At 37.4% G+C, this 26,664-nt stretch overlaps 4 protein-coding genes across 6 annotated transcripts in view; 3 read left to right on the top strand and 1 right to left on the bottom strand.

Moving 5' to 3' along the window:
• Positions 1-2,942: 2,942 nt before the first annotated feature.
• On the top strand, positions 2,943-4,203 carry LOC123869927 (chorion class CB protein PC404-like). The gene is made up of 2 exons (XM_045913021.1): positions 2,943-3,099; positions 3,817-4,203. Exons 1-2 carry the CDS (start codon positions 3,046-3,048, stop codon positions 4,147-4,149), a joined length of 387 nt encoding a protein of 128 aa, XP_045768977.1. The 5' UTR covers positions 2,943-3,045; the 3' UTR covers positions 4,150-4,203.
• A 464-nt stretch (positions 4,204-4,667) lies between these two features.
• Positions 4,668-23,317, bottom strand: LOC123869918 (chitooligosaccharidolytic beta-N-acetylglucosaminidase). 3 transcript variants are annotated; one of them, XM_045913010.1, is made up of 16 exons: positions 23,238-23,317; positions 20,378-20,441; positions 18,365-18,501; positions 17,257-17,387; positions 16,341-16,446; positions 15,496-15,662; positions 11,818-11,926; positions 11,150-11,271; positions 10,348-10,482; positions 9,504-9,609; positions 9,236-9,411; positions 8,762-8,860; positions 8,183-8,303; positions 7,366-7,458; positions 6,666-6,813; positions 4,668-5,017 (listed from the first exon to the last, which is right to left on the bottom strand). In XM_045913010.1, the coding sequence occupies exons 2-16, from the start codon at positions 20,431-20,433 to the stop codon at positions 4,933-4,935; spliced, it is 1,791 nt and encodes a 596-aa protein (XP_045768966.1). In that variant the 5' UTR covers positions 20,434-20,441; positions 23,238-23,317; the 3' UTR covers positions 4,668-4,932. The 3 variants fall into 3 exon arrangements, with proteins under 3 accessions (XP_045768966.1, XP_045768965.1, XP_045768964.1); XM_045913009.1 differs by lacking the exon at positions 23,238-23,317 and adding an exon at positions 23,064-23,198 and having other exon boundaries at positions 20,378-20,442; XM_045913008.1 differs by lacking the exon at positions 23,238-23,317 and adding an exon at positions 21,930-22,134 and having other exon boundaries at positions 20,378-20,442.
• LOC123869921 overlaps positions 18,343-26,664 on the top strand; it is a 29,359-nt gene continuing 21,037 nt past the window's right edge. The window contains exon 1 of the mRNA XM_045913015.1: positions 18,343-18,354. The gene's annotated coding sequence lies outside the window, so the exon portion shown is untranslated. The remainder of the gene's footprint in view (positions 18,355-26,664) is intronic.
• Positions 23,036-26,209, top strand: LOC123869922 (transcription initiation factor IIE subunit beta). Its single transcript, XM_045913016.1, has 6 exons — positions 23,036-23,164; positions 23,797-23,901; positions 24,326-24,488; positions 24,619-24,728; positions 25,333-25,510; positions 25,930-26,209. Exons 1-6 carry the CDS (start codon positions 23,103-23,105, stop codon positions 26,188-26,190), a joined length of 879 nt encoding a protein of 292 aa, XP_045768972.1. The 5' UTR covers positions 23,036-23,102; the 3' UTR covers positions 26,191-26,209.

The following is a 26,664-nucleotide window of genomic DNA, read 5'->3' on the forward strand; positions in this document are numbered from 1 at the left end:
TAGAGTTAACTTTGAATTGCGAAACTGACGGTTCATTATTTGATGATAGTAACTTTATACCTGCAGGCTTTAGTAATATACCTAACAGCCATCCCTTTGAAGTTGACTTATTTAGAATAGAAATAGAAGTGGCTTGTCGTTGTTGATTCTACCTTTGCGGGCTTTTTATCAGGTCACCAGCGCTCGTTCGTCATTCGTTCGACATTTCACACAAATTCAATTCTAGATTCAATACGAACGTTTGACAGCAGATTGTACCTAAGTACGTAGGTACTCAGGGTACCTAGATTTAATTTAAGATGGTTTAAATCGACATTTGCATCGTCGATACCGCGACTAAGGTCTTCAATGATGTGTCCTACCTATGATGGCGTATGGGGCAGAATCGTGGAAACGGCCTCGTCCACAAACTAAAAGTTGCTCAGCGCGCTATGGAGCGAGCTATGTTTGGTATCACACTCAGGAATAAAATTCGGGACGAGGAAATCTGCAGAAGAACAAAACCGACATAGCTCAAAGGATTAGCAAGTTGAAGTGGTAATGGGCCGGACATGTCTGTCGCAGAACCGACGGCCGATGGGGCAGACGTGCTCTGGAGTGGAGACCGCGTACCGGTAAGCGCAGTGTGGGACGACCTCCTGCCCGCTGGACCAATGACCTGAAGGAAGGCGGAGGACCGTGTTTGGTGGTGCGCCCTTGGAAAGGCCTATGTCCAGCAGTGGACGCACACAGGCTGATGGAATGGAATGGTTTAAATCACAGATCTATGATTTAAATTTTAGAATATTTTAAGAACGTAAAAACCACCGATAAAGTTAATTGTCCAGTTAACAAAAATAATGCTGAATTAGTGTGAAATTGTGTCTTATCATTGAGGCGTACTATCAGGTCAAAAGTCAGATAATAAGAAAGAGTAATGACCAGTATATAAGAATGCTTAATGTACAGTTTATATATCTCTGGTGATACCGTTTTCCGTATTACCAAACATAATATTTTATTTTGATAAGAAAACAATTCTTAAAATATTTTCAGATTGAAATACACTGACCGTACCTAGGTTAGGTGTGAATTTGACATTGAGGTCCCAAGGTACCTCGATGGGAAGCGAAGCGTTGGCCTCAATAGCTCAATGGTTAATAGGAGCGGACTGAAATCCGAAAGGTCGGCCGCTCAAACCCCACCCGTTGCACTATTGTCGTACCCACTCCTGGCACAAGCTTAAAGGTGCCCACGCACTTGAACCGCACTGCAGCGGAACTTTACCTTTACGCTTAGTTGTAGGGGAAAGGGGAGTCAGTCATGATTAAAATGGCGTAACAAGATTCACAAGTCGCAGGGAGCAGCTGGATTCAGGCGGCGGCGCAATGCAATAAATTATCTCTGGCTAAGGAAAACATCGTGAGGAAGCCTGTATGGACTTTAGCTTGGAAAAACATCGTGAGTAAACCTGCACAGATACTTCAGAGTTCTAGGTATGTGAAGGAAGTCTGCGAATCGGTATACTCTGTCAGCGCGATGGACTTTGCCCCAAATCCTTCTTATTCTGAGAAGAAACCCATGCTCAGCAGTTAGCTGGCGATGAAAATGATGTTATTCTTACTGATGGCTAGGTCGATCTTCAGTCTAGACAGGTTTAAGAATCCATGTACCTAGATACATTAGGTTCACAAAAGTTTATCACTGCAACATTTTGAGGCCATAAGTACGTTGACCGCACTGATAAATCGAGTGCAAAAATATCTTCCTAAATCCGTGAGTTTAATTTAAAATCCCGAAAATGCATCGAGCGAACAACCCTGGCATTTTGCCCTCACGATAATGTTATCTGCTTACGTTAAAATCTCAGAGAATGTTGTAGATAATAATTCTCGAACATCTAAGTGAGTAATATTTTCAACTTATTTGAATCAATGTGAATTAATATACCGACCTATACTCGTAAATAATGTTATGAATAGGTAAGTAACTACAAGAAATCCCGGAAGAAGCCAAATAATACAATCATTAGAACAAACTAAACAAATCTATGAATATCTAGTGAAATGATCATCAATTTTAATAACCCCCGACCCAAAAAGAGGGGTGTTATAAGTTTGACGTATCTGTGTATCTGTGTGTCTGTCTGTGGCATCGTAGCTCCTAAACGAATGAACCGATTTTAATTTAGTTTTTTTTTTGAAAGGTGGCTTGATCGAGAATGTTCTTAGCTATAATCCAAGAAAATCGGTTCAACCGTTTGAAAGTTATCAGCTCTTTTCTAGTTACTGTAACCTTCACTTGTCGGGGGTGTTATAAATTTTTAATTTACTCTTGTAAACTGCATGAGATTAGGTCAAATGTAGTCTAGAATGAAATCTGAGCACCACTCCACGCAACTGATTTAATAGTTTTTGATTTATCGTGCAAAATGTCGGAAAATACCAGAGTACGGAACCCTCGGTGCGCGTGTCTGACTCGCACTTGGCCGGTTTTTTTTATAACGAGATAATCAATCCACACTTGGCCAGCGTGGTAGACCATGGCCAACGCTTTCTCATTCTGAGAGGAGACTTGTGTTCAGTAGTGAGCCGGTGATGAGTTAATCGTGATGATCTTGGGGTATCCGTCTTCTTCAGGAATTTGGTGATATCACTAGGAAATATCGCTATTTCCAAGAAAATCATCAAGATTAAAAAAAAAAATTAAATGCACGTAATCGTAGTCGCATGTAACAGCTAGTATAAAAAAGTAAGTAGGTAAGTGAAGTACCTAAATGAATTAAAATAAAAAAATAACTCAATAAGTTTCGTGACCTTTAAACTGTGTTGTTATCAAAAAAAGCAACGCTTACCATTATTGCTGACATTTCTCAATAATTTTACTGGAAACTAGATACCTACTTAAGCATTTGTAATGAATGCATTTGATATCATGATGTAAGTTAATGTGTATTGTACAACGATAAACTGGTCCCAATATAAATAGGACAGTAGGTTAGCGAAGAGCATCATAATAATATTTTAACCTTAAATCAATAACGTTGGTCCTCGAAAATTTGGAAAAATGGTAGCTAAGAGCATATTTGTTGTATTCTGTCTACAGTTGGTGCTTATGAAGGTATGTTTTAAGTACATTTTAAATCCATACTTAATATTATAAATGTGAAAGTGTGTCTGTCTGTCCATCTGCTACCTTTTCACGGCCCAACAGTGTAACCGATCCTGACGAAATTTGGTACAGGGTTAGCTTATATCCCGGGGACGGATACGACTACTTCTTATCCCGGAAAATCAGAGTTCCCGCGGGACTCCTAAAGACCCATCCACTTAACCGATTTGTATGAAATTTGGTACCGAAGTAGCTTGCGTTCCTGTTATCGAAATAGGCAACTTTTATCCCGGAAAATCAAACAGTTCCCACGGGATCTATAAAAATTAAACCCACGCGGACGAAGTCGCGGGTAATCTAGTAAGTAATAGATTGGTAAGTACTTAGGTCAATCAAACAGGCTGTTGACGTCCAGAGACCTTCCCAAGAGCGCGCCACCACACACGGTCCTCCGTCTTCCTCTACCGCCCATGTTTCCGGTACCTTCTTAAGGTCGTCAGTCAAGCAGGTTGGAGGTCGTCCCACGCTGCGCTTGCTGGTTCGCGGTCTCCACTCCAGAACACGTCTGCCCCACCGGTCATCGGTTGGTTTTGCGACAGACATAGCCTGTCCACTGCCACTTGAGTTGACTAATTCGTTTAGTACCTACTTTGGTACCTATAGGTAGTTATCTATAAAATTGTCTTTCGCAAACCTATGATAAATGGCTATTTATTTGTTTTACAGTATACTCTGGGCCAATGTATTCCCAGAGTCGCAATACCAGAACCATGCGGTCCAGTGTTCGGTGTGCCAAGCGCATTTACCAGCGAGCTGGCGATGCAAATGCCGTGGCTCCCAGCCCCGAGCTTCTCAGTGAGCTCAGATGACTTGGCAGTGGCTGGCATGGTGACTGTATGCGGGTCTATGCCATTCCTTGGCACTGTGAGCATGGCAGGGGAACTCCCGGCCGCCGGACAAGGGACTGTTTTGTACAACTGTGGCAACGGGGACGTTGGCATTGTACGTGAAGTGCCATTCTCTGGCATGGTCGCTCCGATGGGCTCTGTGTTTTGCTGAACCATTTAGCTGTTAGGTTATTTATAATTATTGTTTAATAAAATTGAGTTGAAACATTTGTCTTTTTTATTGAAGTCGAAACTTTTTTTTTTAATGGTAAAATCATAACCCTTCCTTTTGGCTTTGCCGTAGTTGGGTAAAAAAAAGAGTTTATTTGTATAATTAATAATACCTACCTATCTATAGTTTTGTAATAAAACATTATTTTAAAGTATCCAAATTATTTATTACACGACACAATAAAAACAACAACTTAATGAATCAAAGTGCGACACACCGAAAATGCAACGAGAGTATATTTGTAGGCCTGAATCCCTTTCACGCTGACATCGGTCGCGCAGACTGTTCGCACTGCGACGTCACAGTGTGACTCAATCGTGACCGACATACGCAACCGACGTCAGTGTAGCAGTATAGAGAAGTAATTCAGGAGTTAGATGTATCATTATTGGGCGGTGCTTTTTAGAAGGCTAAGACTCCCCGTAACATTTCTTACAACTACCCGCGAAATTACAGTTAGGCCTTATTTACACGAGAGCATTTTTAACACCCGTTAAAAAGCGTCCAAATAGAACAAATCTATTGTGTGAACAGATACTTGGGAATACATTTGTTGTATTTGGACGCTTTTTTAACAGATGTTAAAATGACGATAAGGTCTATTTTACACTGAAGCTCGAAATCTATCAACGAGATGTAAACTCTCATACTAAGCACAATAAATGGCACTGCGAATAAAGGCTAGAATGGTGAGAAGGCACTGAAGGTTTGAGAGTTGGAGAGTTAGGCGTAGCAGTTCCCCTCGTTCTGGTAGCACCATTCGGGCTCGATTGATTCAGCCTTGATGCCCATACGAACTAGACGCTCCCTGCAAACAAGATAAGATTAGGTACCTGCTCTTTTGCAATCTGAATACCTATATTTGCTGTCAAAAGGTTTAAGAATTTTTTATTGGAACATAATATATGTAATCTCATTACATCAAGAAAAACTTAAGACAAAAATAATGTTCTATTTTTGTAGGATGTTTTTCTGTCATTCGATATTCGAGATTCGATGTTTCGTTCCACATGATCGTCGTAAAAAGTATGTCTTCTTGTAAACATTAAATTATAATTATTAATATAATAAAGATTGAGTTTGTGGGCGGAACAAGATTTTATTTTTACCATTTGGTTATGGCTCCTTTGCATGCAAAACTGGAAGCCCTGAAACTCAATCTAAAGTGAAAAGTTCAGTAGTATCGGGTCAAATTTTTTGTTCGTATGACGATGGAAGAAAGACATCAGTCTGATTCTGGTTTGTGCGGCCACATCGAGAAGTTGAAAGGCACAGAAAACTTTGCCAATTGGAAATTTAAGGTAAAGAACTATCTTGAATTGAAAGGCTGGTGGTGGGTCGTAGCAAATGAAGGTCAAACGAGTAAACAAAAAGAAAACCTGGTAGAAGTGGACACAAAAGTAAAAGCAACGCTTTGCCTTTTACTTGAACCCGATTGCTTCACGCATGTGTATAGAGCAAGGACTGCAAAAGAGGTCTGGGATTGTTTATGCACAGCTTACGAAGACAAGGGGTGGGGAAGACGAATTACGTTACAACGAAAACTCTGGCAATGTAAACTTGAAAACTTCGAGTCTATGGAGAAATACATCTCCGAAATAATGTTTTTGTGTAATCAGTTGAATGACATCGATGCTCCAATTGATGATGACTGGATAGTGTCTATTATGCTGAGCGGGTTGAGTGAAGTATACAATCCCCTTATAATGGCTGTAGACAACAGTGGACAAAAACTAAGCCTTGAGCAAATTAAAACCAAATTGATACAAGAGGCGAATAGACAATCACATATACATATAGTATACACAGAAAAATACATGATACAGAAGAAACTATGCAAGAGGGTGTAAATGCGGCCTTATTGCTAAAGCGATCTATTACAGGCAACTTTTGGTGAAAGAATTAAATTATAAAGGTGGATTAAGGAGAAATCTTCTGTAATAAAGCCTCACGAGAAATTAACCGCTTTCAAGTGTTGGAATGACTTGCCACCCACCAATACGCGACGTAAAATGATTGATCTAAGTATAGGCTAAAGTAAAAATTAATGTGGTGATATGGCATCGATTCTATTTTTTTTTTTTCTCTAAACTTAGCTGCATCTTTTTCTTCATTAGTATTGCTAGGAAGGACGGAAAATGAATTTGAACAATAATACATACAATAGGCCCGCAACTGGCACGGGGTTTGAGAGGTTAAGTTAAATTATGTTGGTCTGTACTTTCCTTATTACATTGGTAAGAAAAAGATGCAAATACTCCAAAATTTAGTTGCGCTCAGAATCTAAGAGAACTAAATTCGTTCTGTTCTGAGAACGAAGTGACTAACATCGCTTGACAAATTAAAGCGGAGTTGGGCGGGGCACGTATATCGCAGAGAGGACGGACGCTGGAGGCGAGAGCTGCTGAAATGGTACCCGCAAACTGGTCGCAGAAGCGTCGGAAGATCCCCATTACCTGATGTGAAGCATGCGCCTCTCAGCGTCCTGCCAGCCAGTGGACGGCTCGCCCCACAGCCGCTCAGCGAGCGCGGCGGCGCGCGGCCACAACCGACCGTCCAGTACTGATGAGTCCGATTGTTCCGACCATAAGGCTGCTTCACCACCTGGATACAAATCAAATCATTTATTTATTTGCTCAAATGCAGGTTAAAATAGAAATTACAATTCATTTTGGTATCACCACATTTGCCATGGAATGGCGTGCAAATGTTTTACATGCGGGCACCTAATATTAAATCCAAACTGTACAAAATTTACTACATAGTCGAGAATAATAAACAAATAAAATGTCAAAATGTTACTATGTAGAAACAAACGGATTAAATGAAATCGATAATTTTATCTCATTTTGTAGAAATAATTATGAAACATTAGGAATTAACGAACTTAACGTACATTGAATGCAACATAAACATAAATTACAATAGAAAACGAACGATGATGAGTCTGGAGGTAGGTACAAAACTATAGGATTGGAATGCCATTTTGGGTTTCGTTTCATGTGTGTAACAAATCAAAAGTGAATACAGGCATTTTTTGGGCAAGTTGTAATTCTCTCCACAATCAATTTTAGACTTGCCTTTACGCTAGTTTAAATAATGTATTAAAAGTATCTTAGTATCCAACAATTATTCAATAATTATTCTATCTCTTACCCATGATCTGTTCGTAATATTCCTGCGCCATCACTTTGGGGCTATTTTCGTAAACCTTCTGCCAGCCGATGTAGGGCGAGCACCAGTTGTTTCCTGCAATAAAATATCGGGTATTTTATAGTTTGAGAAGAGTGTTATTTTCCGACATTTCTTACGATGCTGCTGATCGATTGCGGAAGAACTGTATCAATCATTATTACAATCTCAATCATTGTGATTGGCTGAAGTTATGGTATATTGCAGCAATGCATTGTAGCCAATAGAGAGCGAGCGTCAACCTTTCAACCAATCAGAAGTGATTGCGATCGAGACATATAGCTGTCATTTTACCGTTACCGAGCTTCTTGTTACGAACATGCATGGCATTCGTTTTCAAATAAAATATTGCGAACTAACATTTCTGTTACTCGATACTTTAATTTTTTATTTTGGTTTATACAAAGTGGTGAGAAAGACATTGACGTTCCTTCTGACTTTCTTTTAAAAGAAAGAACATTTTCTTTATGATTAGGTACCTACCGAATGAAAAAACTGCGATATTCTTGCAGAAATTGGAAAAGAAAAAATTCATTTTGAAAGGGAACGCTTTTGGAAAAATTCCAGAAAGGCTGGCAACGCATTGGCAGTTCTTCTGGGGATATTCATGGGCGACAGTAATCACTTAACATCAAGTTTCATCAGCTTTCAATATGAAAGGGACATTAAATGAAAGACACTTGGTATTGATAGAATTAATAATTTATAGAATCAATCCGAACGAAACTACCCATTATGGGTAATAACTAACTACTGCTGCTTAATATAAACTAGTACGTACCACTGCCGACCCAAGCACCGAACCCGCAGTCGAAATAGAGAGCGTCGTAGTTTGACATGATGAGCCGGTAGCCCTTCTCCAGCAAACCCTTGACCTGAGGGTCTTCTCCCGTCGTCCACACCTGAGACACAACATAGATGCAACTAAATTCCAATTTTGAAAACTGACCAATTCAAAAAAAAATTGCATTATAAAATAAGTACTTAAAACAAAATATAAAATTTTAAATTAAACATTTATATACAAATTGATAAAAATTCCTATTGGAATTTGGATATTGAAGATGCCGGTTTAGATTACTTTTAGGTATACATGCACAAGAACATTTAAACTGGCAGTTTTAATTTTGACTCTTTTTGTCAAGAGAATACGGTTGTCCTTAGTCTTGGAATAGGTATAGTACGCGACAGGTCAAGATGGCAATCGGGGTAGGGACGCCCCGCACATCCGTACAGCCCGTGACATGCGGGTGTACATGGCGTTCGCCCGATTGCCATCTCGTCCTGTCGGGCACTATAGGTAACAACATTTTTGTTTAAAAAAAATATTGACACATTCTGTATTTTTTTAGTGCCTCACCTGAATGATATAGTCATCTTTGTTGAGGTATTTATCCGCGTGCACATAGTTGGTGAGAGTGCTGGTCCACATAATCAGAGGCAGTTTTTTCCCGAAGGCCTGTGGAAAAAACAAAATTCCCAGTTATTTCCGACTACAGGAAGGTCTTAGCTTTCCGCGAGTCAGTTTACGTGACGTCATGACAAATCCAATATGGCGAACATGACAAAAAAATTGACAGAAAATTATTAAGTTGAGAAAGAGGACCGAAAATCCTCAATATAAGTAAAAACTTTATTACATACTAAATTAAATTTTTTTTTACAAATTACAAATAATACTAAATACAATAATCGAAATTAATGTTTGTTTGTCTGTTCGTTAACCTTGCGTTCGCGAATACCTATCAAATCAGAAGCTTCATGAACTGCTGGATTTCTGACGAGGTGTTCCAGCACTTTTTGCTGACCTCATAGTGACCTCAAAGTCACCTACCTTGTACACTCGAGCCTGCGCTTTAGTCTGGAAGTAGTTCCACAGGTCCAGGAAACCGGGCTGGTCCAGCTGCCAGCGGTTCTGCTTCATGAACTGCTGGATTTCAGACGAGGTGTTCCAGCACTTCTCGCTGACCTCATCTCCTCCCATGTGGAATATGTCCGTTGGGAACACCTCTGAAAGATCAAACAAGTCAAGTTCAAACTTCAGGGTTCCAACAACGACCTACTTTTAACAACTGTAGATTTTCATTTTCAAAGCTTCTCACCTGCCATATCTGAGTAGATGTCCTCCAAATAGTCGTATAGCTCGTCCCTCACGGGGTTAAGCTGACCGCACGGAGGCTCCACGCAGTACGACTGCCATGGCTGAGCCTGATCAGACAATCAGATTTAAATTATCGCACATAAATACGCGAATTAGCCAGCTGAAGTGGCAGTGGGCAGGCCACGTCTGCCGCAGAACTGATAGCCGCTGGGGCTGACGTGTTATGGAGTGGAGACCGCGTATCCGCAAGCAAAGTGTGGCGCGCGATGTTAGGATTCTATAGTCGCTGAGAATTTATCATATAACGCTCTCCCGGTCACATACGCTCTTGCAGGTGTGCAGAACGACGTATTTAACTGCAGGGTATTTTATACACCTGTAAGATTATAACGAAATTGTGTGTGTGTGTTTGTTTGTTTTTGCTTGTACTTGGGCTTCGGATTTGGCCTCGACTTGAGCTTGTGTAAGTGTGGGCGTGTGGGTGGTGATATGCGTGCATGCATGGGCATATGCGTGTGCATCTATGAGTGGGTGTAGACTGTAGATGTATGTGCGTAGACGTACACACATCTACAGTGAGACACACACACACATCGTGGTATCGAGAGCGGTGCAGATTTTGAACGCATAGGGCAATGTCCACCGAGGTCTCTTTCCGTCCACTTTGCCAGTAGATAATCCCTGTTTTTCTTTTTTTTTTCACTTGTTGTGTATCCCTTCTGGCAATGTAGTGGAAATAATCGAGTAGTCTCGTATGGTTGTATATGTGGGTGTGGGTATATGTGTGTTGGATGTGTGTGTGTCCATGTGTAGTTTTAGTTATGGGTGTATGTGTGTGTACTCACGTTAAAGCACACGGTTAGTCCAGTGTCCTGCCAGCCTTCGCCCACATGCGCAGGCGCATCGAACTCTGGCAACACTCTGATGCCCCTCTCTAGAGCGAACTTCACCACGTCACGGATGTTTTCCTTTGTGTAGATCTAGAAAACGGTTACAAAATTGTTAATCTAATATCCTGTAAGCGGTGATAACCTAGTGATTAAGACGTTGGCTTCCTATTCGGAGGTCGAGGGTTTGATCCCGGGCACGCACCACTAACTCTTCAGAGTTATGTGTGTTTTTAAGCAATTAAATACCAATTGCTTCAACGGTGAAGGAAAACATAGTTAGGAAACCTGGTTGCCTGAGAGTTCTGCATAATGCTCTCAAAGATGTGTGAAGTCCGCCAATCCGCACTTGGCCAGCGTGGTAGACTATTTTGAGAGGAGACCCGAGCTCCGTAGTGAGCTGGGGACGGTTCGATGATAATGATGACAGGGATTCTGGGTTTTAACAACTATACAGTATCGAAGTACAGAATAGAGTATTTTTTTCCAGAAGCGAAAAGTTCAGAAAGTATTGCCTACTAGTTCAACCAATAACTGCTAAAATTCAAGTTGGATAAACTCATTATTTCTTGTCACTAAATAGGTATGCACATTTCCTCACCCATTGTTTTTATTAGCAAAAAATTTTCTTGATTCATTTAAGAACGAAAATATTTATGGTCTCACATAAAGAAGAAAATTGTGCTATGTCTTTCCCACTTCTGATGTTAAAAATTGATAGATAGATACAACCTTTTATAGAATCGAAACATAAACTGACTTTGGTAGGATTGTAAGCGCCGTATTTGGTCAGGTTGGGCCTCTTTGAAGACTGGAAGGGGAAGCTCTGGCTGTCCGTGATGTGCCAGTGGAAGGTGTTCAGCTTCACTGAGGCCATGGCATCTGTCAAATAATTGGAACATTTATGAATTGTAATCGAAATAATTAAAACATTTCGGTAGGTCGTATTGAAGAACTAGCTGATTCCCGCGACTTCGTCCGCGTGGATTTAGGTTTTTCAAAATCCCGTGGAAACTCTGTGATTTTCCGGGATTAAAAGTAGCCTATGTGCTAATCCAGGATATTATCTATGTCCATTTCAAATTTCAGCCAAATCCGTTCAGTAGTTTTTGCGTGAAAGAGTAACAAACATACACACACACATACACACAAACTTTCGTCTTTATAATATTAAGTGTGATGTGATTGTTGGGAAAGCATTCCGAACCAGTGTTAGATGCATTTGGCAATTCAAAAGTACTTGTGAAGTTTTAAAAATAAAAAATAAAATACTTTTAATATATTCAGCACATACAATAGTAACTATCTGTACTGACTAAAATCTACCAGTAGGTCCATATAAATTAATTATTTTTCAGGGGGGCTCTCATACATGAAAACGGAGCCAAAAAAAATCCATAAAGCAGAGTGACATGACAGAAATCTTACCAATCGTTGCCATAATAGAATTGATGGAATAGTAGTTTCTAGCGGTGTCCAGGAGGATTCCTCTGTAAGGGTACACCGGTTTGTCGTCGATCATCACATCTCTGGTGATCTGGAACATGAACAGTTTTGGCTAATATTGTAGAACTTTTCAGTTTTTCCAATTCTGTTCTTCTCTAAAATATAGTAAGTCGGGTGTCTGAATCTTTTTAACCCCCGACCCAAAAAGAGGGGTGTTATAAGTTTGACGTGTGTATCTGTGTATCTGTGTATCTGTCTGTGGCATCGTAGCGCCTAAACGAATGAACCGATTTTAATTTACTTTTTTTTTTGTTTGAAAGGTGGCTTAATCGAGAGTGTTCTTAGCTATAATCCAAAAAATTGGTTCAGCCGTTTAAAAGTTATCAGCTCTTTTCTAGTTTTCTTGTAGAAAAGAAGGTTAGATAACCGTCAGGTTCATAATATTATGTCAATTGACAAATGTCAAGCTGTCAAGATCGACGTTGCCTAGATACATGATTATTTATTTGAAAATGATGTTTTGGAAAACTCAGATACTTTGGACTAGTTACTGTAACCTTGACTTGTCGGGGGTGTTATAAATTTTTAATTTACACTTGTTTATTCTTTTTCTTATTGCTAAAAAAGGACGGAATATTAATATGGAGTTAAAGACTCATTGCTATAACTCTACAAAAAACACTATGCTAAGCACCTCTACTAAAAGTTCATTTCCTGGTGATACCTACCTACACAAAAAATAATACAAGTTTCTTAACGTCACTTTTGAGTTTTAAACTCGGAACCCTAAAATACATTGTTTGAAGAAAATTTAAAAAAAAAATTAATACGCTTATAATAATTTTTATAAAAAATTTCATTATATTTAGGCTTATATTAGCTTTTAGCTTATATTGTATTTCATAATAATTATATGTTTAGCTTCAGCAATATCGACAGCTTTCATAGTTACAGTTTGTAATGGCAAGAATCTCAAAACTTCGTAGATAGATACTAGTTTAAATGCTCTAAACCACCTAAGAGGTTGAAAAACTTTTAATAGGCTTTCTATTGAATTATAGATTTTTTCCATAAAACTACTTTTACGTTCACCTAATTTGAATAAATTTTAGCGCGCTTATCACTAAGCAGATACACGATGAATCAGATGTTTATTGTGCAGCAATTTATCTTGTCATTTGAATGCTGCATAACAATATTATAATCACTATACGGCTATGACCTTATTTGCATGACCATAATATTTATTGTTTGCGATTATCCCTGAAGAGCAATGAGCAGTCGAACTTTTAATTTTTTTTTCATATATTTATTTATATTTACCGACTGGCTCACATGGCCGACAAAAATCCTCGAAGTCCACTAAAGTCAAGCATGATTTCCCACAGAGATTAATATTATTATACCCATACTTCCATATCCTTACTTTATTATAACTAGATGTCGCCTGCGATTTCGTCCGCGTGGATTTAGGTTTTTTTAAATACGGTGGGAACTCTTTGATTTTCTGGGATCAAAAATAGCTTATGTCCTTCCCCGCAAGCAAGCTGTCAAACTTAATCAAGCTGTCTAAGGGACATTTCAAGTAATATGTCCTTTAGAACTGAAACTTACTTTGTTTTTTTTTTGATGGACGAAAGTTATCCCACCGGTGACCGGAACCATAACCAGAACCAAACTTTATACAGTACCAACAGTGTGCGACTTTACGTGCATTAGGATTAATCTGCCGTCTGCGCCGGGGCATAAAGGACTATAAAATGTCACAATGTGATCTCCCCCATAACTGGAAGTTGTTATGCAAATAGGCGAGGAGTCAACGTTCGCGAACCGGTTTCAAAAAATGTATAAGGACATCGATTTGTTCTTACGATAAAAAGAAACAATGCTGATGATACATCTACGAATAGTTGCGAATGTTTATAAAATAAAACCTAGCTACAGTTTTACGGTCATTTTTAAAGCGGCCGCAAATAAATTGTAATTCGGGTGCTTGGAAAACAAACTGCGGGTTCCAAAAATATTAGGTTGGCGACTAATGCTACGCCAAAAAAACTAATGCTACGTTAAAAAATAAAAATATAGGAACCTGATAATATTATGATTGTGAGTATCTTTTAAATTACCTAATATCTGGCATTGGAAAAGAAAAGACGCTACCTGAATGATGAAAAAGCGAAATCAATTTGACATTTATGGCTAACTTGCCAATGCCCACGACTTCGCCCGCGTGGATTTAGGTTTTTCGAAATTACGTGGGATCTCTTTGATTTATTGTTATATATAAATATTAATGATATAGTGTATGTTTGTTACTCCTTCACGCAAAAACTACTGGACGGATTAGGCTGAAATTTAGAATGGAGATAGATTATACCCTGGATTAGCACATAGGCTACTTTTTATCCCAGAAAATCAAAGAGTTCCCACGGGAATTTTAAAAAAACCTACATCCACGCGAAATTAAAATTTTTAGGTAAGAATAACAAATTAATAGGTAAGAAGTAAGTTCAAATTCAAATTCTAAATATTTTTATTCAATTAGACTTTTACAACTTCTTTTGAATCGTCAAAAGCATCTACCACGGGTTCGGAATGCCTTTCCACCCAAGAATTAGGTATATTTATTTATAATTTAAAGTACTAGTAAAATGTGTTCATTGTTTATTATTATATACAATTAATTTAAATTCAAATAATTTATTTCCAAAACGATTAATAACTAAGTACAATTAAAATTACATCGTACTAAATACCTAAAATCCTAAGTACCTACTTAGTTAAATAAAATAACGACAAGTTAATTAAATCCCGATAAGAAAAGTAAAATGAACAAATGATAATTATACGAGCGTTGAAATCGATTGGGTAATGAGTTTAATGCTAACAAAATATTTATTGCCTAAAATAAAAAATGTAAGGATCATTATATTGTTTCCTTAATCATTCTCCGTTTAATCTAATAATAATTATTATTCCTACTATAAAATAATCATCCCAATTAACATATTTTGTAAGTATTTATCTAGCGGTCAAACGATGTTTTAGCGGGAATTCGATGACCTGTTAAGGACATCAAAGGACATCTTCGAAAGTGTAACAATTTATAGCTTCAGTGACATTAGGTAAATTAGAACTATCACATAATAAAATCCATAAAAATGCACTAATAATGCCACGCGAGGAACAAAAATAATCAATAACTAATAAATAAGATTAAAATAAAGGTCATCATAATAAAATAGACGCATAAAGAGCAATAATAGCCAATAAAACTGCATTTATAAAAATTCATGCTCATTTAAAATTCAATAAATGCATTTTTGTTGTTTTTAAAAGAGATTTTGTTCTAGAAACTGAAAATGAACTAATAATAATTCTATTAATTAGTCTTCATTTGAAAGTTGCTAAGTACTGATGGAGTATTTAAATTTTTTAGAGGATTTTAGAGTAGATCTTTCAGAAATGGGATGAAAACGATCTTTATTAGGAGTCAGTACAATTTTTTTTTTAATTATTTAGATAAATTTCGTTTGAATTGCACAAAAGATTATATTTTCCTCAATGTAGGTCCTAACTTCAGATCCAAACAGAATTCCATTAACAGATTTATACACGAATAGTTTAAACGCTAAAGAAGGGCAGAATCGAAATGCTTACCAGTAAGTGGTTCTTGATATCATCGAACACGAAGAGCTGCGACAGCGTCTCCAGACCATTTCGGATGCCAAAGAAGTTGTTCGCGAAGATAGTAGCGTTGATTCTGTCGTTACTCTCCGGTGATACTCTGAGACCGTAGCTCTCATCCACGCCGGTCGGGGAGAATTCTAAGGAGAATTGATGACGTTGAGCTGACATTGAAGGCGATTCTGATGTTTTTCTCTAAAATAAGTTTAGGGCATCTCCATCCTTTTCTTTTTAATATTGCTAAAGTAGAACGAAAAATGTGTTTTAAAAGTAAACGGGCGCTTGAGTATGGAAACCATAGCCGCAGCGGCGGGCACAAGTGAAATTAACAGTATGTATTCAAATACGGCTCTGATCTACACTGACATAGGTCGCGTTATTGTGGGTCATGGAACTCACGAAAAATTTAAAGAATTTTTGTACCATGAAAGACAATCCTATTGTTTTATACTCTTTTCTATGGTTAATAACTTTTTTGCCTACTGATTTTGAATCAAATATAATTTACATAATATACAAAAGAGGTACAATATTATCTTTGATTTACAATGACTACATAGAAGTTATTGTTGATTCAAAAATATTTTGGTTCATGTCCGGAACTTTTCGCAAAGCGGGTCCAAAATGCCCAATTACCTTTAAAGATTATTTTTAGTGTGCTCTACAAATTGAAACAATAGGCTGAACAAACGACTGGCGCCTAAAGCCACGAGGTTTGAAAGTTCTAAATTAAATTAGGTTTGTCTGTCCTTTTCTTATTACATTGGTAAGAAAAAGATGCAAGTAGATTTAATTTAGGTGAAAATAATTTAACTTACCTTTAACATTAGGGTCTTCGTTGACTAGATATACGTAGACGGATTTGCCAGATGCTTTAGGTACCAGACCTGTTGGAATCGCTAAACCAACCAAGCTTTTGAATCTCTAGAAAGATAAAACCAATGCTTTAAATACATAAAAATTAAAGGATAAATAACATAAAATCTATGTTAAACTAAATGAATTTATTTTTCGGGAATATATTTAACTAACGAGTTATATGGAGGTTAACGTCAGACACGTGTCAGTGTGGAGTGATTTCGGTCTTCTTGATTTCTTCCGACATCTTCAAGAACCTATCGGCAATTGTTATTCCTGATATTATTTTAACAAATTAGCACAAACCAATAATAAACTACACCTAAACACATACAATATTATGTACATATAAACCTTCTTGAATCACTCTATCTATAATTAATGAAAACCGCATTAAAATCCGTTGCGTAGTTCAAAAGATCTATGCGTACAGAGGGAAGAGACTTTATTTTATACTTTTATGGTAAAATATTTATTAGAAGAATAAAATCCGTACGTAAACTGAGAAAAATGTACCTAAACTTGACCCTAAATCGTTAATTCTGCGTGGAAGAGGTGACGGAAAATCGTTCTTATAGTATCAAAAATAATGATTTTATCAAAAAATTACCCCACCTCTGGAGATAAAGGACCAATCTATTTTTAGCAATCTGTAGTTCCAATTTACTTAGTATATATTAGTCACAAAGTGTACCGAAAATCTGTACAAGTATGCATATACGTCCTTAATACGCGACATGTACGAGACGGCAATCAGGGTATGAAGCGGGGGGGGGGGGGGGGGGGCACGTCCGGGAGCTGTGAGGGTGTGCGGGGCGTCCTCACCCCGATTGCCATCTCGACCTGTCGCGTACTATACCTAGAGATGCAACTCACCTGGGCAGCAGCTTGCACCAAATCGTCTGCTTTGCCTCGCTTAAGATTTAGAACTTCTATGTTGTTAATGTTTACTTTGGACAGGAATCTTCCCAAATCTGTTACACCTGTTGGCGCTGGCCACAGTAGACCTAAATGTAAATAATAAAGAAAAATATAATGATAGTAAGAAAGCAATTGATCGCCATTTAACGATAAGATCTTTTTGTACCTACACTACATTTTAAGTTTTCTTTTTTGTGGTACAATAAAGTTTATACATACATACATACACAGTACACACATGCATACACACATACATACATACATACATAATATAATGATGTGAGAACCGAGTAATTTTTAAGATCAGAATAAAATAACTCTATTTGGCCTTACGCAAGTAAGTGGTTGTAGAATGTGGCCTTACGGAGTGACATTATATTTCAAACAGAAAAAAACTCCTAATAAAAAAGAAATAAAGGGTATAAAAAAAATATTTCTATTTAATGAAAGATCAAAAAATTAAGATAATATCTTAGTGAGGAATCATAATAAGATGCGACGAACAATTAAAAGATTACGACAAAAGGAATGCTAAAACAAACTAGGTACCTAAGAACGATTAAAATGCAATAAAATAAATGGCAAAACCGCAAACGGTACGCATTTTACTTTGCAACGAAAAATAAAAACTATTGTTACGGGAGCTGGTGCAACTAAGTAATAATTTTACTAGAGCTAATTTCTTTCAAGCAAAGATTTTTATATAAACCTATGAGGATGATACTGCCATTGGCGCAATTAAAGTGCCATAAGCCTACTTTGTCGTATTAGTTTACAAATTCCAAAAAACCAAATTAAATATGAATTTCGCGGGCAAGCCCGTCGCATCCACCTTAAATAGGATGTGGGTAAATAAGGGAGGAGGGCGGTCGTAACTCTACTCAACAGCTCAACCGATTTTGATAAATTATACGTCATCAGATTCGTCTTGATGGCGGGAGTGTTACTGGGTACATAAATTCTTAAAAAATTAAAATACTACGTATAGAAATAAGGCCGCGCTTGCACCATCTAGTATAGTTTCTTCTGATGTTTTCTGTGTATATTGTTTGTGTTAGCATACCATATTCATTGCAGAACATTTTGCAGGCCTCGAGGGAAAGTGCTGGCTCGGAGCTGAGTGGGTTATGCTTGGATTTGACGCATTTGCCATCTTCGCAGGACCAGTGCCACGCGGGCTGGTCTTCGGCTGTGCTCACACTGTGGGTAAAAAATCATTGGAGGAAACCTGCATAACACAAACACAAACACATCACCACTTATACCTAAGGGTTTATACTGGTTCCTCTCGCCTCAAGCAGAAGAAGCGCTGGAATAAACTGTGTCTTGTATTGTGATGTGTGGAATAACCCGAAAATCAGCAAAATGCTGTATGCTTTCAGCACATACCTAAAAGCATACAGCGCTAGTTTTCAGCCAACTCGACCTCCGGAATGTCTGAGAGTTCTCCATGATGCTTTCCAAATTGTTCACCTAATTGGCCAACCCGCACTTGGCCAGCTTGGTGAATTATAATAGGTATATAATGGCCTAAATAGTGTCCGTGCCTAATAGTGGGCCGATGATGGATTGAGATGATGATGAAGATGATGATACATATTGTGATGTCTAGACTCCTAGAAGTCTAAACTCAGCAAGTTCAAAGTTATTATTAAACGTTAACTTATTGAAAAATCCTACTATAAGAATAATGTATTATACTCAGATGATTATTTAAAAAATGAAAAGAAAGCTTGGGAATGAGTTGCTGAACAGCTTTGACAGTTCTAATAAGCTATGTTAATTTGTGAAGTGGTGATAATAAAATGAATATCCGGCTGATTGTTGTGAGCTCTTCTCAGACCTGGGCGCGATTGGAACCCTCGTAACTTTAGTTTCAAGATTACGTAATTACTAATTAGTTATCACCACTATATCATCTTACAAATCTATGGCCTTGTAGAGAGGTACAAAATATGAAAAAATACGTGTTTCAGGATTTTCGGAAATTCTGTCCGCACACCGATTTTCTAAATTCCACCCGAGCGAAGCCAGAGCGACGCAGCTAGTCACAGATATTTTTTCTAAACCATAACGCGATTCTCCATTTAATTGCTAAACGGACTAATCCCAGATTTGTGTAAGGTTTCCATTAACGATTTTGCTGAGGTCGCTAACGCTCTACATAATATTATATTTTGCTCGGGTTTGCCTGTAAGTTGGTACCTACTTAACTACAATCGAATAAACATATGATAGACAATCAAAGTCTGACCTCAATAACTTTCATTATTGCGTTGGTATTTAGACCAACTTAAAGAAATCGAATTTCTATTATTAGATTCTTATTTAGAGAGCTATGCTTGAAGTTTCTCTAGGTACGAGATTAAATCAGAAATGAGGAGATCCGTAGGAGAACCAGAGTAACCGATATAGTTCAATGGGTTGCCATGCAGAAGTGGCAATGGGCAGGGCATATAGTTCGAAAATAGTCGTCGGGGTCCCAAGGTGCTAGAATGGCGACCTCGCATCGGAAAGCTCAGGTGTTTTTAAAATCAAATACAAGTTAGCCCTTGACTGCAATTTCACCTGGTGGTAAGTGATGATGCATTCTAAGATGAAAGCGGGCTAACATGGAAGGGGTATGGCAGTTTTCATTAAACCCACACTACTTTGGTTTCTACACGGCATCGTGCCGGAACGCTAGATCGCTTGGCGGCCTGGCTTTGCCGGTAGGGTGGTAACTTGCCACGGCCGAAGCCTCTCACCAGACAAGACCAGTTTAGAAATTATAAAATTCCAAACCCTGTCGGAAATCGGACCCGGGACCTCCCACTAACACCTCCCGCTTACCACTGCGCCAGGAAGGCCGTCAGTGTTAACAAAGTTAAAGTCAAGGGTATTCCCAACACTAAGTGGACAGACGACACCAAATGAGTCGCATAGAGCCGCTGAATAGCGGCGGCGCAATAACTTGGCGTGTGGAAGTCTCTACAAGAGGCCTATGTCCAGCAGTAGACGTCCATCGGTCGATAATGATGATGATAATAATTAATTATTAGATTAATAACGAAATGTTTTACCATGTTTTACTCACCATTGCAATACAAACAAGAAGTGTAGAACATAATAAAATAGATTATGGCGCCACATCTTGTGAACCTAGAACAAATAAAAAAGGCACTAATATTATAAAGGTGAAAGTTTGTATGGGTGTGTGTGTTTTTTACTCTTTCACGCAAAAACTACTGAACGTATTTGGCTGGGAATGGAGATAGATTATACCTGGATTAACACAGGCTACTTTTAATCCCGGAAAATCAAAGAGTTCCAAATCCCAAAAAAAAAAAAAAACAATATTTTCGAACAACTATAATTTACGTTTATTATCACGGAACCCTCGCTGTGCGAGTGTGACTCGGAGTTGGCCTGTTTTATTCTTAGGGTTCCGTACCCGAAGGGTGTCAACGGGACCCTATTACTAATACTCCGCTGTCCGTCTGTCGCGTCCGTCTGTCTGTCCGTCCATCTGTTTGTCAGCGGGCTGTATCTCGTGAACCATAATAGGTACAGAGTAAAGAGAGACCTGAAATTTTCACAGAATGTGTATTTCCATTGCCGCTATAACAACAAATACCTACCAAAAATTCTAAAATTGTCACCAAGACAATTTACGAAAATTAAAAAGAGTCATTTCTCGTACGATGGTACGGAATCCTACCTGTGCAAGCCGACTCGCACTTCATCGATTTTTTAATGTTGAGTATACATAGTTGACAATCAAAGGAATAACCTTACGAGTAGCATATCCTTGATCCTTGAACTAGAATAGTTAAAAGGTTTCCGTAAAGAGCTCAATTAATCGACAAAGGGGTTCCAGCTCAGATTAATCCCAGAGTTTAGTCAGTAGGCTTGTAGATAGTTAGTTAGGGACCTACATATTATCTATTATTATCTAATCTCTTATCGCGTGATTTCAATTAGATTAGTAAGTAGGTTTCAGTTGGATTCAACAAAATTGTTAAAAAAAACTTTGAATAAGTTTAAAAAACTTATAAAAAAAAGCTTGTTAGCAAAAGTATTTTGAACCTTACAATAAATTATTGTTAGTCAGAAGCTCAATGGAACCCAATTAGACTCCGCTGTTCGTCCGTCCGACCGTCCGTCCGTCCGTCTGTCTGTCAGCAGGCTGAATCTCGTAAACCGTAATAGGTAGAGTTGAAATTTTCACAGAATATGTAATTCTATTGCCGCTATAACAACAAATAATGATTTCAAAACGATCGCTATGAAAATTACGAAAAAAAAAGTGTTATATCTTATACGATGATACGGAAACTTCGTTTTCGAGTCCTATCTAGCTAATTTTCAAAAAACTTTAATCGCCTAATTAACTACCTACTAACTATCTAGCTACTTAATTAATCGTACGACCGACATACGTACTAGGAAGGACCTGTAATAAAATTAATTAATTGGCACAAACAAGAAAGAAATCTTGGTGCTTAGATATTGCGATATGAAAGAGTAAAGTGCACTTTAACTATATCAAAACACAGTTTATAATTGAAGATGCACAAGTCACAATGGGGCATGGGCTCGTTACGTACGTAAATAGTTACTCAACAATATAGTACACAAACACATACCTCTTGAATTCCAAGCGTCCACACCGTCTCGCGAATGTCGACACTGTGATGGGAGAAGTTGGAGGACTAAACAAATATAATTTCCCGCCTAATATCGTTACCTAGATATGCATGTTTGAAAACAAGTTTTGCAGACAAGATTTTTTTTTTTCGACAAATCAATGCAAAATGTCTCATATTTTATTTTCATGAATTATATTTTTTTAATCAGTAATGTTGTGATTCTTCTCGGCTTCTTATCAATAGCATTCTGCATTCGAAAGGAGGTACCTAACTAACTAGATTAAAAATTACAAACAATTCGACCGTTGTTCCGATGAATCTGTAAAGTAGGTAAATATATTTTTAGACTGACTTTACTTATGTAACTATTTAATTTTATTGATATATTTTAGCTATTGCTATTTGACGCAGTCTGATCTTATAAGTTATAGATAAGGTTATAAATAGATAGGTTACGTTACTAGGTAACTACTAACTACCTAATTATTATTTTTCTAATCTTGATAGGTATCAAATGAAAACTTCTACATTAAGTAGGTACATAATATCATAGGACTACTAACTATGGCTGGAAGCTATTATTTATTGTTAGGACTTCGGCTTTCGTTAAGTAGGTACCTAGTAGTATAATAGGTCCATGGTACATATATAGTTACGCTTATATTTGTTCCTTGGTTAGGTTACGCTTCGAAAAGCGAGACATAAACTGAAAACGTCGACAGTCAAACACGGAGCCTCCACCAGTGATCGCGACCAAATCGCGACTTGTAAGTTGTGAGTCGTTACTCGTGACTCGTGAGAACTTTAACTTATATAGGTACAAAGTAAGTAACTATGTATGTTTTAGTAAATTAAAGAAGTTATTACTTATCTAATTTAAAATAAGGCAAGAAAATAGAATAATTTTAACAAAGTATAAAATCCAAAGAGTCTAGTATCCAAATCATGGAAGATGTACGAAAAAAAAAACAATATTCAAACGACATTGACAACTGCGAGTGACAAATGACAATCTCAGGCAGCCAGTGACATTGACAATTCCATTTCACACAAAAATAGAAAAAGTAAATTGGCTGAAATATTTATCTCATTCTCATTATTTTATAGTTTAATAAACAAAACCTCACTTACCTTTTATCGGGGCAAGTAGTTTAAATTCAGAAGTAAAATATGGACCCTGCACTGTTGCGGGAACGCGAAGCGTTTAGGAAAAAGGCACTTGCGACACCGAGGTATGTTACATCCTTGTTATGCACCACTTGTTTGGAACAAACTGAACTATTCCCTTCACCGGTTTTACCAATTACCAATTACTTTCCCTCCTCTCGCTCCCTCCCGTGGATATCGCGATATCCTATTGATAATGATTTATTAAGATTTTTGTCTTGTTAATGCGAGAAACAAGTTTATTTTCGCTGCCAGTGTTTACTGTTTATCTTATCAATTTTAGTGGTTTCTTTGATACAATCAGTGATAATAATATACAATGAAACAGCTATCTACTTAATTTTAATTTTCTTTCCCACTGATTGTAACTGATTTTAAAATTATTGTTTGTTATTGCTTTCAATCAGTTTTATATTGAGGTATTATTTTATCTCCTTTCAAATTTCCTTGAACATAATGTTTAGGTTTTAACTAACATAATGAATGTCATTGACCAGTCACACAAAAAACGTTAATATTTTTACTTTATTTTGCATCCAACTGCACTAATTGTGCAGAACTATATAATTACTTAGTATATTATAATTCTTAATTACCCAACTGAAACAATTCTAGCAAAAAATAATAGCTGCTGTTTGTTAATCTTTCAATTTACTTATCTATTAAATGTTACATTTAAAAAATTCTTTGTTTCCAGTGTTGAAAAGAAAAAGAAAGATGAATCACCATTTAAAGATGACAGCAAAAAGAAATCCAAATCCACCAGCTCTGTTAGCACTGCACCAAAACTCGATGCCAATAAGTAAGTATCAACAGTGCTAGATACAGAGAAAATTATGATAAGATTCTGAACTGAAACTGGAGAAATCTGGCCTTATTCCTTGTCATAATAAATAAATAATCATAAAAGAAACCTCTGTGCAAAATTTCAGCTTTCTACGTTTGGGATTTAGCTTGGGATTCCAAGGGTTTGGGATGGGCATTGATAATTTAGTCAGGATACAAGACTTCTGTTTATACAGTGTGTTTGATAAATCACAATAGGACAAAATTATTACTGAGCAGCTTTCCCTGATGTGTCTATATCAGAAGTGCTTCAAGTTTTTCAAATGTTTGTCCATCTATTCTTGAACTGGTTAACAAAGCTTGACATAACCACATTCTTGGGCAATTTATTTAATATATGAAAAACATATAGATAAATTATAAATACATATTTGTTCCAGTTACAAAACCATGGCGGGCAGTTCCTCATATCGGTTTGGAGTGCTCGCGCGCATCGTTAGACACATGAGGTCGAGGCATCAAGAAGGGGACGACCATCCTCTAAGCCTCGATGACATACTGGATGAAACCAACCAGTTGGACGTTGGCAGTAAAATAAAACAAGTTAGTTGCTTATCATCACTACTTATTCAGTCCCTGTGTTAAGTCTATAGGCGGAAACAAACTATTCGACGCGTCGTGTCGTTATCATAAGAATTTCGATTTTATAAAAATAAAAAAAAATTGTTTTCAGTGGCTACAGACAGAAGCGTTACAAAACAATCCAAAAATAGAATGCACTATGGATGGAAAGTTCATATTCAAACCTGTATATAAAATCAAAGATAAGAAATCATTGTTACGGTAAGAAACAGAAAAAAATTAAACTGGCACAAAAAATTTTTTTGTTTTACCTATAGAAAAAATTGATGTATATGGGTGAGTCCGAGCACTAATCGGACTCACACACAAAGGGTTCTGTACCAACGTACAAAAAATAACACATTTTAATTTTTTCCTAATTTAAAGCTGAGATCTTTAGAGCGCACTTTGACTTTGCTCAGACTTAAGACACTGTTAAAACGAGACAGCTGGCATTTTGTCTCGTTTTAACTGAAACTTAAGTCTAAGCAAAGTCAAAGTGCGCTCTATAGATTTCGCCCTAACATGAATAACAAGTGTAAATTAAAAATTTATAACACCCCCGACAGTTGAAGGTTACAGTAACTAGAAAAGAGCTGATAACTTTCAAAAGGCTGAACCTAATTTTTCTTGGATTATAGCTAAGAACACTCTCGATCAAGCCACCTTTCAAACAAAAAAAAACTAAATTAAAATCGGTTCATTAGCTTAGGCGCTACGGTGCCACAGACAGATACACAGATACACAGATACACAGATACACACGTCAAACTTATAACACCCCTCTTTTTGGGTCGGGGGTTAAAAATCTGATTCATTATTCTAGGCTACTCAAACAGCAAGACTTGAAAGGTCTAGGAGGGATATTTCTAGAAGACGTCCAGGAGTCGTTGCCACACTGCGAGAGAGCGCTCAAGAGCTTAGCACAAGAAATACTGTATATCATAAGGCCCACCGATAAAAAGAAAATATTGTTCTACAATGACAGAACTGCCACACTAGATGTAAGTAGGAAATCACATTTAACTAATTCCAGCTGGGCTTATGTGATTAGATGAAATAAGCCTGACTAATTTAGAACCCATCTGGGTAATCTTTAGGGTTCTGTACCTGAATGGTGCCAACGTGGCCCTATTACTAAATACGGTCTGTCTGTCAGCGGGCTGTATCTCGTGAAACATGATAAATAGAAACCTGAAATTTTGATGGGATGTGTACTTCTATTGCAGCTAACAACAAAAATATTAAAAATTTCTAAATTGCCGCCATGAAAATTTTGAAAAAATATAAGAGTTATTTCTTGTACGAAGAACCCTTCTTGTATGAGCCCGACTCGCCCTTGACTGACTTTTTTAACCCTTTGAAAAACTACTCTGGATGTGTTCAAATTTTTTTTTTAATATGCGTGTTTTTTTTTTTCTAGGTTGATGACGAATTTGTGAAATTATGGCGCGCCACAGCCGTAGACGCGATGGATGACGCGAAAATAGAAGAGTATTTAGAGAAACAAGGCATCAAATCCATGCAGGACCACGGCCTGAAGAAACCTGTAGTGCCAAAACGGAAGAAAGTATCCCAGAAGCGGCGCACATTCAAGAAACCAAGGGACAACGAGCATTTGGCAGACGTTCTAGAGACGTACGAGGATAACTCATTAAGTCAGAAAGGCATTAACATTAAGTGAAATAAATTAGTTAAATCGGTTTTTGTGTTTTATTGAAATTATAAAAGTTTTTACAATAAATTAATGTGGCTTTATTCGGTTGTATACAAACTGACAGGTCTAAATCTAGTGCTATCCTTTTCTGCAGGAAGTATTCTGAAGGGTCCAGTTTAAGAAAATTAGCTCTAGTATCGACTATAACTCACAAATTAGTAGATACTAGAGCTAATTTCTTAAACTGGACCCTTTCAAGTAAAGATTTTTATATAAACCTGTGAGGAGGATACTGTCGTTGCCGCAATTAAAGTGCTATAAGCCTACGTTGTCGTATTAGTTTACAAATTGCGAAAAACCAAATTAAATTTGAATTTCGCGGGCAGACCCATCACATTCCCCTTAAAGGAACGTGAACGGTGAACTTCCTTTATACACTGTAAGTGTAGTCTTTGACAGTGAATAAGGCGCTTTATTATGATTTCAAAAATCTTTGTTTAG

This window comes from Maniola jurtina, chromosome 11 (genome assembly GCF_905333055.1).
Source record: "Maniola jurtina chromosome 11, ilManJurt1.1, whole genome shotgun sequence".
Lineage (NCBI taxonomy): Eukaryota > Metazoa > Arthropoda > Insecta > Lepidoptera > Nymphalidae > Maniola > Maniola jurtina.